Consider the following 15,680-nt stretch of genomic DNA (forward strand, 5'->3'; position numbering starts at 1 on the left):
CGTCATGCACCGCGGCCGCTGAGTGACCGGATGGGAGGGTTCGGCCAGGTCCAGGTTTATGTCCCTCCCAGCACCCCAAACGCACCCCCACGGGCGTGACGTCACCTGGTGATGTCATTGGGGATGATGTCATTGGGGGTGATGTCATTCTGGAGAATGGGGCGTGTGTTTCCCCGTTCTCGTTGTAGTCAGACCTGGTGAGGCCTCTGAAGCCCCTTCTGGGACTTGTCAGCTTTGGCCCGTGTCGTCCAAACCCGAGCGGGGTTAAAGGCAAGTGGGCACCTGGTGAAAATGCCCAGTGGAGTGGTTTTGTATCAGCACCAGTGTGGGGAGCAGGCCCAGGGCAGCGACCATCCCCTCGAATGGTTCTGGGGTCAGTTTTGTGCTCCTCAGGACAAGAAAGCCCTTGAGGTGCTAGAGCGCATTGAGAGAACGGGAAAGGGCTGGACCACAGGTGTGATGGGGAGCGGCTGAGGGTTCCGTTCCAACCCAGACTATTCTGTGATTCTCTGAATGTGGGGATGCAGGGGAGGTGCAAGAGAGGAGTTTCTTCATGTGACGTCTGATGATTCCAGAGCAAAGCTCAACGCTACTAAAAAAAGGGGGAGGCAAACGTCACTTAAGCAGAGCTGCCAAATTCTGGGTATTTCCGTATTGTTGCGCTCGCCATATGTGATACTTCTTGTTTCTCACAGAGCAGGGAGGAATCAAACTGTGCCTGGGGCCTCAGTGCTGGGGTGCCCTGTCCCTCAGGGGTTAATCAGCCCTTGGGCTTGGACTTTCCAGGGTTCTAGGAAGGTTTGTTTTGCTCTTTGCTGCATGTGCTGTGATTCCACAGGCTCTGAGTCAGACCCAAACCCTGTAGCTGCTCTGATGAACTGCTCTGTTCCTGCAGGGTTTCTCCAGAAATCAGGGCGAATTCAGCCAGCCCTCAGAGTTGCAGGGCATGGAGCTGTTTTCAACTTGTAGTTTTATTAAAAGTTTTCTTGGTTGAGCTGCGCCGGAGCCCGTTTGGGCTGCGGTGCACCCATGTGAGGCTGATCGCAGCCACAGGTGGCTGCTGGTTTCATTTTCATTGAGGTTATTTCACGTTTATTGTTAAAGTCAGCCCTCAGCGCAGCCCTGCTGGCTCGCAGTGACTTGGCAAGCGTTGCCATCGGTAAATCAGAGCCAGCAAAGGTCCATTCACAGGGTTTGGTGACACCACCTTGGCTTTTTTCCCCCACCCAGACCACAATGCTGCCGGGAAGGCAGCGGCTCTCAGAGCAGCCTTTACACAGCCCGCTCCATGTTTTAAATCCGGAGATGACTCAGCAGAGTCAGGAGTCTATTTTATCTTCTCCCAAGCTTTCTGTGTCAAGCTGAACTTTTATATTCCTCCTTTTCAGTGCTGGCCCCAAAATAATGTCGCCTTTTAACTGCGAAAACGTTTGTACCAGAGGACTTGTGATCTCTGGGAGCTCTTCTGCCAAAAACCAGCTCGGCTCTTCCCTTCTAAGGAGGACACGTTTTGGCCGCGGTCAACAAAGCAAACGCTGTGTCCAGGAAGCCAAACGGCGGCATCTGACCGTGAGTCTGGTTCAAAGGAGCCGTGCGGGGCTCTGTTTGTACACCTGAGAAAATGGGCCTTGAACTTGTGGCGCCAGAGTCTGTTACACGGGGGTGTCACATGTTTGGCAATAACAAGAGCCAAGTGACACTGATCCCTGCAGGATCCTGCCACATGAGAAACTTCTTCCTGGAAATTCAGCTGTGGAAAAAACGGTGCTACAAGATAGAAATTAAAATATATATTGGCTGAAGAACGTATCCATGTGCTTTGGGAAATTTGGGGAAAAGATTCAAGGCATCCTCAGTGTATAACACCCAAAGTCAATTTTAAAGTTGCTTTTCCAGCTGTGCAAGGAGATAAAACAGCAGCAGCTCGGTCCCTTCATGGAATCTCAGGGCTTAGCGTCTGGCTGGCATGGCCCTCCTGGGGAGCGGTTTGGCAGGAGGTGGCTTCGCTGCGGTGCAGTGGGGAATTGAGCTCTGTTCTCATGAAGTTCACAGCCTCAACTGCCCACAAACCCTTTTTCTCTGTCTTCTAATGAGGAACCTGACATTAATGAGGCAGATAATTTTTTTTAGCCGGAATGGGGAAGGTCAGAATTATTGGGTGGCTTCAGATGACTCCCAGGCACAAAAACAAATGAGAGGCAGCAAAAAGCTGAATGCAAAACTCAATGCTGATGTTCAAAAATAATATATATATATATATAGGCTCGTATGCAATCACCTCCCTGGGGCGTGCTGAGGATCCCAGTGAAAATCAAGATGCTCTGGGTGGGGAGATTAGAGCCTCCTTCACCCCCTGAGCTCTTTGAAAGGTGGACAATGAATAAACAGATGCCGCCTTAGACAGGACACAAATATTTCAAAGGTCTGAACTGTCGAGCGAGGTTAACCACAAACCGTGGCCGATAAGCCCAGGCTTCCCCCACTGGCTGTTTATTACCGCTGTCCTCCGTGGGCGATCTGGGCTCCGATTGAGATCCATTACTGTTCAAACCCTCGCATGTGGTTTATTTTCCACTTGCAACACAGCTGAGGAAGCAGGGGGGGAATTGGTATCCCAAAACTACAGTGGGTCCACTCAATGTGCTTAATTTACCCCCGATGTTTCTGTTGTGGTGTCCCTGGCTTCTGGGGGGCTCCTGGTTGAGGGGGAGCTGTGGGGATGAGCGGCTGCGGGCGATAAGGACGGGGCGCCTGTCCCGGGGTGATAAACACACCCTCCTCTCGCCCGTGACCGGAGCCTGCCCTGCAAATCAGCCTTAAATGGAAATGCCAGCACGGCTGGGGTGGAAATTCTTGCTCGGTGGGTGAATGACAGATCTGTCGGGGTGTCGCAGCCCCCAGGACGGGCTGGGGAATGGGAGAGGGGGAGCGTTGCCAAACGCATCGCCGACCTTGCTCTGTAGCTTAAATACCCGCGGGCCAGACACAAAGAGGTCCTTGTTTTTTGTGCAAAAACATTATCTCTGCGGTTTGTCAGTGCAGATAGCTCTGTTAGTCTGATTTTATAAATGGGGAGATGAAGACAGACAGAGAAGGCGCCAGGGGTTCATAACAAGTGTGTGGCAGGAGGAGGAGGATGATATCTCGGGGTTGATCTCCCACTACTGAGATATGTCCAAAAATTAAAGGGAGGGACCCTCCCAACCCAAACCATTCTACACGGGCCCAGTATAAACTATGAGGCAAACTGGGAAGCTCCACTTCTGTCCCCCTTGCCCCACGTCCAGCCTCCTCCTGTTTGAGTTCACGCACAACAGTTCCCTAAATGGCATCAGGTTGGGTTTTTGGTCCTTCCCCATCCCGCTGAATATACACAGAATATGCAAATGAACCAGCATTTCTTGTGTCCTAACTGAAAAATTTATTGTTCTCTAAGGACCCAAATGACTTCAGCTGTGACAACGGGTATCTAGAGCACAGAACACATGGTTTTGGTTAAACAAAAGGCCCGGCATACTTTTGGGGCTTGTAATAGAAGCACCCACCCAGGAAACTAGCGGGAATTCTTCTTTTCCTCCTTTAAATCACACTTCAGTTTAATTATTTTGAGCATGGACAAGCCCTGACTTCTGCAGGGAGAAAAACACATTTCCACTGCACAGCATGGCAGGGTGCACAAGCGTGGTCACCAAAGATGCTTCCCAAATATTCACATTTTGAGTGGGTTCGCTTGGCCCCGCTGATCCCATTGGATGCGAGGATCCTCGCTGCCTTCCTCTGCATCCTGGGGCTGCTGATAGTGCTGGTGAGCTGGGCACCAGCCCCTTGGCACCCACATTTTTGATGTGCTGATCTCTGTACCTGGCGAGCAGCTTTTTCTCCTCGTGACCATCTTTTCTTCCTGAGTTTTGCAAACCATTTTCACGCTTGGAAAAGCATCAGCTCCTCCTCAGTTGCTCACCCTTGATGAGTCACGGAGGGTGAGGCATTTCTGGTGAAAGGAGGGACAGAATCTGCTTGAAGCTTTGGGGTGTTGAATCCTCTACCACAGACTGGGATTAGTTAGTTTGGAGTTCAGGGCTAGGAAGAGATTAACAAGTCGCCGTGTCTCCACCTCGGTTTAGTTTTGTACAAGTCATTTTTCTTACACCCCAGCCAGATAACCTGACTATAGAAGCGCTGGTTGTGTAACGGCAGAAAGTCCAAAGGTTTAACTTATTTTAATTTTTTTGCCCTTTCAGCTCCCCCCAAAAAAAGACCAAACAACAAACCCAAGGTGGAATTTCCCCGCTTTTCAGCTCAGCGGCGGGACGCTGCGTGTTTTGCAAGACAGGCGAGCGTTTCAGCAGAGCTGTGCCGTGTCTTTGCACCTTGCGTGGCCGTGGCAACCGGGGCATATTTCTGCAACGCCCTTTTCCTTGGAAAAATAAAACACTTGTGGCTTTGCTCCCTTGAGACAGCCGCCGCGTGATGGGGAAAAAATGCAAGAACACCCGGAGAGAAACATTCGTGGTGGCTCAACTTCGAGCCCAATTTTAAGCTGCGCTTAAAAGTGCGAGCTCAGCTTCTCCGCTTTGCCGGGCTGTTACCAAACCCTGCTGTGGTTTTCGGTGGTGACAGGAACACCAAGAGGTTTGGCAGAAAATCCTATCCCGGGCCACCCCCCCTGCTCCTCCTCCTCCTCTTCCTCCCATTCTGCGCCCCGCCCGCGGGTTATAAGCGCCGCGGCTCCGCCGCTCCATCCATTGCCCCATTCAACGCGCTCGGAGCTGGGTGTTCCGGGGTGACCAAGCCGTGCCCGGGTCTGGACCGAGGGGTGCTCGGTGGCCTGTGTCCCCCCCGCGCCATCCCCGCCGCCGCCGCGCTCCGCTCCGCTCCCCCCCGCGCAAGATGCGCCGGGCGCTGCGCGGCTCGTCCCGCCGGCGCTGCCTCCCGCTGCTGCTGCTGCTCACGGTGCGTGGGGTCGGAGAGCGATCGTGGGGAACCCGCGGGGGAGGTTGGGGACCCCTATGGGGGCTACCCGGTGGTGTCGCGACATGCCCGGGCTTGCCGCGCGGTGCGAGTGAATGTGGCGGCCGGAGTGTGAATGGGGAGCGCCCCTGGGTGTCGGGGCTGGGGGCTTACCTGGGGGAGAGCAGGGGATTGGGGGGGTCTTCTTTACTGAAGGTTATGGGGGGGTATTAGAGGGTGAGGGTTCATATCGGTAAGAGGTTTTAGGGGGAAGCTGTGACTGTAGTGAGGCTCACCTGGTCCAGGGGTTATGGGGGGAGCAGGGGTTATGGGGGGCTCAAGTGATTTGGGGGTACAGGGTAAGCAGGGGGTGTGGGGGCTGCTCACCTGCGCCAGGGGATGTGGGGGGGCTGAGGCTATAGGGGCTTTCAAGGCACAGGGGCTATAGGGTGAGCTGAGGCTATTGTGGGGCTCACCTGGGCAGGTGTGGGCTGGAGTGGCTCACCTGGGTGGGTTGGCAGGACATGGGGGGCTGTGTGGGGCTGAGGCCATGGGGCAGGGGCTGGGCTGGGTGTTGGATGAGGGCCAGAGGGAATTCGGGGGTGACATGGGGCTGGGGCTCACCCCATGGCGCTGCCCGCGCTGGAGGGGATTTCCGCTCCCTCGGCTTCCAAAGTCACGGTTGGCGTTCGGTGCCGGGATCTCATGACGATGCCAGGGCCACGTGGGGTGTTCGAACGCATTGGGATGGGCTGTGGGCAGCTCCAGGCTGCTCCGCTGCAGGAATGCTGCCCCGCCAGCGTGCCCGAAAGCTGCGCAAACCCTTTGCACCGCTGGCTTTTAGGGCAGCAAATCCTCCCTGCGCATATCATATTTCTTCATGGATTGGGCGTTGCTATAGAGCTCGGAAATACCTGAAGTCTTGTCTCACCTGAAGTCAGTGGGATCCTGCCCTGAGTTTTATTCAAGGGATCCTGCCTGGAGCTTTATCTCAGGATCGTGGCCTGGGTTTTATCCAGGGACACGTGCAATCCCGGCCGCCACGAGCAAGCGGAGCCACGGCCCTGGGGACACGTGGTGGCCGCTCCTGCGCTGGAATTGCTGTCGCTGGGAAATCAGCAGTGCCCACAGCGGGTTTTAAAGAGCATCAACTTCTCATCCAGTTCCTTCCCTGTATTTTTTATGAGAGTTTATTTAGATAAAATCAAGCCTTACTAAACCCACTACATACAGGCACACCCTTAACAGCCTCTATTTTTTTAACTTTGCAATAAAATAGAAGAGGAGGGGGAATTGCTCAGGACTGCTGATGCCTCACGTGATAATCGTACAACGTTGTGGCAGCAGTTCCTTCCTCGCCTCACCAACACTTGTTGCCTCATGCTTGGACCTTGGCCACGGGCTGCTGAGGAGCAGGAATGCCGATGGATCTCTGGTTTGGGGAGCTCAAATTTCATCTGCAGAAAATCCTGCCGGGGGGAAACCCCAGTGCTCATCAGACCTGTGCCCTTGGAGTGTCGTCAGATGTTTGCTTGGCATCACTTTTATCCCCGGTCCTTAACGCTGTTGAGTAAGAGCCTCTCTTGCTGCAATCAAGGGCTTTTAATTAGTGCTTCATGGGTGTTCATCCGTGGTCAGGAGTTCAGCGAGGGGTCTGTCCTCTGCTGTCCAAACCCTTCCTTGGGATCACTTCAGGAGGAAACCAAATTGGGGATGGAAGAAGGGAAAGTTCAAAGCTCAACACTTCCCAGAGCTTTTATTTTCCAGACCTGATCATCCAGAAGGAGGAACCTTTTTAGTTAATGAAGGTATTGAGGAATTACTGTGCCTGGTAATTCCTCTGCCTTGAGGCAACGGTGCTTTCCTGGGATGTTTACTGGGGGTGAAAACTGCTCTTGAGTAACTTCGGACTCGCCTGGGGTCAAAGCTGGATCACAGCTTTTCCCTGTGCTTTTTGAGACTGATAGTCAAGGATGGCAGCTCTCCCTGCCCAGGGCTCTGCACTTGAACTGCACTTGCTGGAGGAGGTGGTGTGGGCTGATAACCTTATCGTGCACTTGTGCAAGCTCTGCTAAGTTGTTGTTTCATGAAAAGCAATGAGATTCTGTTCCTAAGGGGCCTTTCCAAACAGGAGATAACGCTGTGGTGTTGCTCTCTTCACCTTCGCAGCCTGGCAGAGTTTGAATGGGGAAGGAAAACTTTGTTTGTTCCCCCGTGGGAATAGTTGGAATGGGTTGTCCAGTCGCAGTCACTGAAATGCTTCAAGACCAGAGTGGGTAAAGCCCTGAGAGCTGGGAGGGAAAAGCCAGACTTATCCCCTAAATTGACTAGAAAAGCTTGCAAACCCTCCCAGCTGGAGCAAGAAGCAGTGGGAGACGTGGGGCCAGAAGCTGTTGGAGGATTTGATCCCTCCAAGGCAGGGTCTGGACATGGTCCCAGGGCTCGAGGAGGTTTTGCCATGGTGATGGGGGGGGATTTGCCCTCTCCATGACCTGGCCGGTCTCAACCATGTTGTTTATGGGTCTGCGTCACCCTCTGCAGCCTCGTGACGGTCGGACCTGCCGCGGTTTCACCGTTCACACCCTTCCTTGTACAAGCGCGGGAAGTGTCCGGGGAGGGGGGGGCGGGGATTGGCTCTGTGGATGGCCAGGCAGGCTCAGGAGATGGTGGGACAGCTTGCGTCTCTATTGTTTCAGCCTTTCAAGGCAGCTTCTGACTCACAGGAGAAATATTTGCCTTAAGAGGCAGGTTTCAGGCTCTGCGTGTGGGAGGGGAAGGACAAAGTGGCTCTGCCAGACTGTGCAGAACACAGCGTGGCTGGGCATCGTCCTTCCCTCTAACGCAGGGCTGGAGGTAGAAGCAGGTTTATATCCATTTATGTCCAATTTTATCCATTTGTATCCATGGAGCAGCTGTGTCTTGTGCCGGCTGAGATGCCAAGGGCATGGGGTACCCAAATACCCCCAAAACCCTGACGGGCCGAGTGGCCGTTCCCATCAAGCATCGTCCCCCCGCAGCTGGAGCGACCCAGCCGGTACAGAAAGAGCTGAGCCAGCGGAAAGGTGCGGGTGGACTGGCAGAAACTGGGCCGTTCGCTTAGCGATCCGCAGTAAGATAATGGGAATAACGTGGAAACGCCGGAGGTTGTGCTGTCCCCTGGGAGCCCGGAGCAGCCCGAGTGTTTCTGTGGGCACAGGAGCCGCGTACCAGCCTTGACTTGGGGCCGGTTTCCTCCCCACAAACGCCCTCCCGGTTCCTCTTCCCTGCCCTTCCATTCTCTGCGGTGCTGTTGGTTCATGTGCTCAGAAATTGGGGAAGGAAAGGGGACCTGATGTTATCCTCAGGAAGCGTTAGCGAGCCGTTACCATTCTGATAACCTGGCACGTGGGGAATCCCTCTGCAAACCGTCTCCTTAGGCTTTGCCAAGGAAAAAAAACCACTCTGGTACAGAGGAATTGACATTCTCCTGCATCAAGGGGAGGTTTGACCGCTGGGTCCAGTGGCTCTGAGCCATCCCAGTGCTCCTCTCTCACTTCGTCTGGACACACTGGGCAGAGCGGCTCTTGCCCATCTCTTTCTTCCCTTACCTCGTGGACTCGGGGTGGTTTTTAACCCAGTTTTTTCTATATTTTTTAGCAGGAGTTTGCTCTGGGAACTGGTGCAGCATCAGTGAATAGGAGGGATCTCTCAGACCCAAGCAGGGGAGGGAAAGACTTGTACCAAGTCCAAGACAGTGATCGCTATTGCAAGATGTGCCCCGCGGGTAAGATGTTCCCAAACATTGCCCCACCTCACTGTGTTTCTACCTGCAGAGCGCACGTCAGAGAATCATTTTGGTTGGAAAAGCCCCTCGAGATTATAGAGTCCACCCATTCTGCCACCCCTGGCACTGTCCCATGTCCCTGAGAACCTCATCTCTGTGTCTGTTCAGCCCCTCCAGGGATGGTGACTCCAGCACTGCCCTGGGCAGCCTGTTCCAACAGCCCTTTGGGGAAGAAATGGTTTCCCAGATCCAACCTCAACCTCCCCTGGCACAACTTGAGGCTGTTTCCTTGTGTCCTTGCAAGGAGGCAGTGGGAGCTCTGGCTCTGCCCTGCTCTGCTGTCCCAAGATGGAAGGACTCATTTTGTGAATATTTTCCCTTTGATGGTTCCTGATTTGCCTGTTAACTTGCGCTGAGAGCAGAATCAACTCCCTTTCTGCAAAGACACCTCTGTCCTGTGCTGTCTGTTCACAGAGACACCCTTTCTTTCTCCTCCACCCCTTCTTGCAGGCACCTATGTTGCAGAACACTGCGAAGTGCCCAATGGCACCAGCAAGTGTTTGCCGTGTAACAAGAGTGAATACATCGAATACCCGAATGCGTTTCACAGGTGCCTCGGCTGCCAGACGTGTAGGGAAGGTATGAGCTGGTGTGAACGAGGGCGATGCTGGGTTCAGCTGGGTCTGGGATAAGGAAGGAATTGTTGTCCCTGAGGGTGGTGAGAGCCTGGCCCAGGTTGCCCAGAGAGGTGGTAGATGCACCATCCCTGGAGACATCCCAGGCCAGGCTGGACGGGGCTCTGAGCAACCTGAGCTGGTGAAGGTGTCCCTGCTCATGGCAGGGGTGGCACTAAGTGACCTAAAAAGGTCCCTTGCAACCAGAACTATTCTGTGATTCTATGAATTGGTGTAATGGCTTGTGCCAGACCTACATCTCCATTCAATGCAGCATCCCTTGTGCAAAGCTTGGACACGAGAGCTCCACCCAGCAAGGACCAGGAGGACTGAGCTCACAGCAGCATCGTAGGCTGCTGGTGGAGCATTGATGCTTTTGGGTATGGCGAGGTCTGGGGCAGGACAGGGTAAGGCTGATATTCTGCAGCAGAGAGTGACTTGGTTTGCCCCAGGCTTGCGGGTCAGCTCGGGGTGGTTAGCCACTTTAATGAAGGAAGGGGGCGGAGGAGTGCGGCAGGGCTGGGGTTAGAGCCACCTCTCCTCTCGCCCACAGACCAGGTGGAGCTGAGTCCCTGCCGAGCCGACCGCAACACCCAATGTGCCTGCAAGCCCGGCAGCTTCTGCTCCCCGGACCATTCCTGCGAGATGTGCCAGAAGTGCCGGCCCCGGTGAGCTGGGTGAAGCTGCAGGTCCTGATGGGGTCTGTGCTGGGAACCCCCAGATGCTGAACATGTCCTGTCTCCCCCTTTTCCAGGTGTCCCCAGGGCGAGGTGGAGCTGGCTTCCTGCACCCCACACAGCGACCGCCAGTGTGGTCCCCCCACCGGCACCTCCTCCGGCTTATCCAGTAAGTAGGGGGTGCTGGACTAGGGGGAGGACAGGCCAGGGGATGCTGAGACCAAGAGCAGCTCCCCACACACCCTGTTTTATCCACTTTAGTTGCCTGGATTGTGATCATCTCACTGGTGGTAGTTGGGGTCGTGATTTTATTCGTCGTTTTCCTCTGCACGTGCCACTGCCGCCGTTCCTCAGGTGAGCACAGGGTTTGGGGGTTCCCCAGAGCGCTTGCCCTGGCCAGGGTGGGGAGTCTGGGTGGGAAGAGGGTCCTGCCTGGGGGCAAGAGGGATCACAGTATGATTTTAATCTTCCAGGAGACGGCAGAGACCTGAGTGGGAAGTCGTGCAGCGTGGTGGTGAGTTGCTGGGATGGTACCCCACAAACAAAGCCCCCTCCTATACCCTCTCTTCCCCACTTTGCAGCTCCTGGGGAGGCTGGAGGAGCTGGGGGATGAGTCTCATCCCTGCAGGGATGTGGGGGAGCTGGGCTGAGCAGAGGAGGGGCAGATTCTGCTGCCGTAGACATGAGGAAGAAATTGTTGTCCCTGAGGGTGGTGAGAGCCTGGCCCAGGTTGCCCAGAGAGGTGGTGGATGAACCATCCCTGGAGACATCCCAGGCCAGGCTGGACGGGGCTCTGAGCAACCTGAGCTGGTGAAGATGTCCCTGCTCATGGCAGGGGTGGCACTAAATGACCTAAAAAGGTCCCTCAAACCCAGACTTTTCTGTGATTCTATGATCCCTGAGGAGCTGGTGTGAGCCCTGTGCTCCTGATACCATCTGACTCTGCTGCTTTGTGCTTCTCTCCTGCCACAGGACTACCTGGTGCGGCAGCTGCCGTGTAGCCAGAGGGGTGGCCTGGGGACACAGGACAACATCCACAATGAGGAGGTCTCCCGGGATCAGCTGCTTGGCCTGAATTCGGGTTCAGTGACACCCAGAGCCCCGGAGTTGGAGGTGCGTGAGCGTGTCCCTCTGCTCCATCGCGCTCGGCTGAGGGCTGATCCTTTCCTCTGCCTTGCCCAAGCTCCATCAGCCTGGGAAACTTCCAGAGCTGGACCACGAGTTCTGCACAGACACAGCAGGGAGGTCTCTTCTCCTTGTTCTGGGTTCAGAACTGCAAAATCCGCTTGTCGTGGTTCTCTGCAAATGTGATGCTGATGTTGAGCAGACAGCTCTTCTCTCTCTGGCCAGGACCCACAAGGCCAAAGCTCAGAAACAATGGGTGTCCTGGGGATTGTGGGGATCTCCTGCCCCAACAGCCCCAGAGGGAGTGGGTCTTCAACCCCCCCATTAATGGGGTTTGGGGACAACGCTTGTGCCAGGGTTTGGTGGGGGCTATAGGATGTTGTCTTTCCAGGAGGCGACGCCAAGGACCTCGTATACCGATGTGAAACCCAGGAGGAAACTGGTTCCAGTGCAAGAAGAAGACCCCGTTAAGCGTAGGTATAGGGGTGCAGAGGATGTGCTGAAGGGGGGTGAGCCTCGAGGATGAGCTTTTTGGGCCAAAATCCTTTCTGACGGATCTGCCCATGCTCTACCCTGTTCTCTGAGCTTTTCCCCTTCCCTCCCTCTAGTTTTGCGACGCTGTTTTTACATCTTTGCCGAAAAAGTGCCGTTGAATGACTGGAAAAGATACGGCCGAGCCCTCGATCTGCTGGAGAATGAAATTGCCTTCGCGATGAATGAGCCGTCCACGCAGGAGTCCTTTTACCAGATGCTCAACACGTGGCAGAACAAACAGGGGATGAACGCGTCTGTGAACACGCTGCTGGAGACGCTGCACGAGATCAACCTCAGCGGGATTGCAGAGGACATCGCCTCCAAACTGGTCCAGAGGGGATTGTTCCAATACGAAGCGAGCTGAGGAGCGGGGCAGGCCCTGCGTGTCCGTACTTCAAACTGAAGTTGTGAATACTTGAGGAAGAAAACTTGAGTTTTATCTTTAAATAAGTATTGTCTTTTTTTTGAAGCCATTGTACAGTTAAGCTGAACCCGGGGGACTTGATCCTCTCATGGAACAACAAACCTCATGGTTCTCTCAGCCAAAACTACGGGCTCCCATATTGGTGCTTGCTTAGGAAGTCCAAGCTGCTACCTTGATTCACTGGACCAATGCAAAGAGCCTAAAACTATTTTGCAAGCTGCCTCTGGGACCATCCCGCACAGAAGCACTGGTACTATATGGATGTCTTCAGGGTCGGTGCAGAGAAGGCATCCCCATGGTTTTTAACTGGATCATCCTTTTCTTGAGAGGTTCCTGGCATCACGCAATGGCTTCTGCTTGTAGAACATCTCTTCAGCTGGCCAGCAAGCTCAGTACTGTGCGCTCGGTGGACAAGCATTAACTGGGTTCTTGGGTTACTTTCTCCAAGCTGTTGACTTTTTACAAGGGCATGTAGTGATGGGGCAAGAGGTGATGTCTTTAAACTGAAAGTGGGGAGATTTAGGTTAGATCTAAGGAAGAAATTCTTCACCACGAGGGTGGGGAGGCCCTGGAACAGGTTTTCCAGAGAAGCTTTGGGTGCTGCATCCCTGGGAATGTTCAAAGCCAGGCTGGACGGGGCTTTGAGCACCCTGGTCTGGTGGAAGGTGTCTGTGGGGACAGTTTCTTCACTCTGTGATCACTGGGGTTGCCTAAGAAAAGGGTCAGTGCAAGGAGCGAGGATGGAGACTGTGGGCAGCAAACTATCGGTGTGTCAGAAACCTTCTCCATGTCTTTGGTCAACTCGGTTCGTGCCCGTTCCCTTGGCCACGGGGGTGGCTTTGCTGTCCCCAGCACGGAGAGCTGAATACACTGAGGTCCGAGCATCACTGTGAGTACCCACCATCCATCCCCCAGCTGGCTGGGTCACTCCTCAAGCACTTTGCCCCTTGTTCTGGCACTTACACGTAGCTCAGGGACAGCTCGGCTGGAAAATCTCCTGCATTACTTGAGCTGGGCACATCCTGCCCCCCCAGCACAGCCCAGCCCTCCAGGACCATCCCAGCATGGTGGGAGCACAAGGGGCATCACCAGCAACGCACCCGTCCCCCCGCCCCTTAAAAAAAATCCCATCGACAAAAGACAAAGTTTGTATTTATGTATTTATTTAGTAACTGTAAACGTGTACATATATTAACTTAAAAGCTAATATAAAAATAGTAGTGTTTGTTTTTTTATTATGCATGGTTGTGTGTTTTTTATACAGAGCTCTGGGCCAGCCAGTTTTTACATTTCTCTTTATGAAGGAAGAATAAACTTTTTTAAAAAAAGCCTCCTGATTTCTCGTCTTGTTTGTTTGTTTGCTCTGCCACGGTCTCTTTTAGGTTTTGGGCACCGAAGGAGCTGGACCAGATGCTCAGCAGCTGCTCCGCGTGGCACCAGCGCTGTGTCACCCCAGCACCCCGCCGGGAACAGTCCCCCCAGCGATGAGGGGAACAAGGCCAACCTGGGCTCTGCCTCTTCCCCTGTGCTGAGTCCTGTGCTCACGAATCGCCTGTGAAAGTCTGAGGCTGAAATTCAATCCCTTGACCCAGGACCCTGGGGCCAAGCGATGCTGCCGACCCAGTGACGAAGCTGATGCTGCGGGGGGGACCGCGGTGCTCCCCGCTCTGTGTGTTGCAATAGCCACGTTGCAAATCCGTGTGATGCTTAGCGAGACAAGGGCTTTGCTTGCCCCAAAAACCCCCTTTGCGCTGTATGGGGTTTATCCATAACGCAGGTCATTCCTCAGGGTGTGGGGTAAGTGCTTGGTGACCAGCCAGGAGGATTCGTGCCCCAGGTCCCATTTTGCCTCCCAAACACGCAAACCCGGGCAGGGAGCTCCCACCGAGCCCAGCACACGCGGGATTTAGCGCCGGGACACAGAGAGAGTTGGGGTCCTGGCCTGGGGAAGGCAAATGAGATTATTCAAAAGGGAAAGAAACTCATCGTCCTACCTGCTCGCTGGTGCTGCAAAGTGTGAGAACACTGTGTGTAAGCTCGCTGGAGCTGCCACCTCGCTCCTGCATCCGGGGATGAGCGTGTGAAAGCAGTGGCTCCCGGGTGCTGTACTGGGAAGAGGAGCGATGCGGAGCAGAAGGGGACACCGCTGGGAGCATCCCTGCCTGGATCAGCCCTCCGCGCTCGCTCCAGCAGCAGCCTCTTGGCCAGGGATGGGCTCAAAGGAGCTTTTTCCCCTTCTAGGAGCTGAGGTTTGGGTCCTACAAAGCCCCCGTGGTGCCATCTCCTGGGTTCGTGCGCCTACAAGGACGCAGGTAGGACGTGCAAAGTTAGTCCGATGGCAAAGCCACGTCTCTGTACCGTTGTTTTTGATGGTTGGATCCTGCGATGCGTCTCCTCTGTCCATAGCGGGGGGGTGCAGGTGTCACCCCAAGCCGGGCACAAGGCGGCCCCGTGTCCTCCCAAACACACAGGGACCACGCTGGGCTTTTAAAATAACCATTTATTACAGTGGAGCCTTCCAGGCTAAAATCCCAAGCCGGGGGGCCTGGGGTTGGTTTCTGGGGTGGCAGATTGGGAGTGGGGGTGGATTTGGGGTTCTTTTGTGGTTTTTTTTGCATTAAGTTTTCTTTCTTTTTTTTAAAAAAAAAAAAACAAGATGAAAAGTTAGAGGGGGGAAGGAGCGAGCTCCTGTCCCCTCCTGCTCCCCCAATTAGGAGAGACCCCGCTTGTGAGCAGAGGGAGGGATGCTGCAGTGCCTGGTGGCATTTGGGGACCAGGGTCCCCTGCAAGTCGAAGGGGGTGACAAGACCCCCACAGCGGCTCCGGCTGCCCAGGGTGCCAAGATGCCATTGGGAAAAAAAACCCCAACAAACAAACCATATTGTGCAGCTTCTGGTTACAAATTAAAATGGAAGTGGGATGGGTTTCTTCTTCTTCCTCATGCTGCTGATGTCCCAAAAAAAAGCTGAAAATGAAAGCACAACACAGCCCTCGTGCTCCTGTAAACTTGAGTTTCTCCTGCTGCTCGGGCTCTGCCGGTCCTGGCAGCGCGGCCGGGGCGAGCAGGGCTCGGGGGACGCGTCCCTCTGCGGGGACAGGTCCCTGCGACCACCGTGTCCTCCGGGGCTTCAGGCGGTGGCATCCACTCCACGGCTGGGACAGCTCGTCCCACCCTTCTTCCTCCTCCCCGTCTCCTCCCAGGGATGCTGGAGCCAAGGACGGGCTCTCAAACCACAGCCGAGGAGGAGGACGAGGAGGAGGAAGAGGAGGCTGTGGCTGCCGATGATGAAGGCGAGGAGGAAGGGGAGGAGGAGGCGTTCCAGAACAGCCACCGCTTCTTGGGCTGCCGTTTGAGGTGGAGGTAGTCTTCCTTCTCCCGCTCCTTCTTGGCCCGCTGGTAGTGATCTTCCTCCTTCAGGTACCACACCGGCGGCCAGCGATGCTTCTCGAAGTATTCCTGGTTCTCTGTGGGGACAGGGGGGGTGAGGGCAGCGCCGGGACCACCAGGACCCCCCGTCACCCCATCCCAGTCC

The 15,680-nt window shown here is 54.8% G+C and overlaps 2 protein-coding genes across 9 annotated transcripts in view; one reads left to right on the forward strand and one right to left on the reverse strand.

The window, feature by feature from the left end:
- LOC136112291 (tumor necrosis factor receptor superfamily member 10B-like) lies at positions 1–13,382 on the forward strand. Of its 5 annotated transcripts, none has more exons than XM_071799298.1 (11): positions 1–54; positions 1,389–1,569; positions 8,587–8,713; positions 9,224–9,352; positions 9,941–10,055; positions 10,142–10,233; positions 10,326–10,418; positions 10,538–10,578; positions 11,037–11,177; positions 11,581–11,662; positions 11,798–13,382. In XM_071799298.1, exons 2-11 carry the CDS (start codon positions 1,405–1,407, stop codon positions 12,085–12,087), a joined length of 1,275 nt encoding a protein of 424 aa, XP_071655399.1. In that variant the 5' UTR covers positions 1–54; positions 1,389–1,404; the 3' UTR covers positions 12,088–13,382. The 5 variants fall into 5 exon arrangements, with proteins under 5 accessions (XP_071655399.1, XP_071655398.1, XP_071655400.1 ...); XM_071799297.1 differs by having other exon boundaries at positions 12–270; XM_071799299.1 differs by having other exon boundaries at positions 12–270; positions 11,584–11,662.
- Positions 13,294–15,680, reverse strand: part of RHOBTB2 (Rho related BTB domain containing 2) — a 14,745-nt gene continuing 12,358 nt past the window's right edge. For all 4 annotated transcript variants that reach the window (XM_065856810.2, XM_071799296.1, XM_065856811.2 and 1 more), the window contains one exon: positions 13,294–15,612. In XM_065856810.2, coding sequence (XP_065712882.1) covers positions 15,374–15,612 — 239 coding nt within the window. In that variant the 3' untranslated portion in view covers positions 13,294–15,373. The remainder of the gene's footprint in view (positions 15,613–15,680) is intronic.

Source organism: Patagioenas fasciata, chromosome 26 (genome assembly GCF_037038585.1).
Source record: "Patagioenas fasciata isolate bPatFas1 chromosome 26, bPatFas1.hap1, whole genome shotgun sequence".
NCBI classification, from domain to species: domain Eukaryota; kingdom Metazoa; phylum Chordata; class Aves; order Columbiformes; family Columbidae; genus Patagioenas; species Patagioenas fasciata.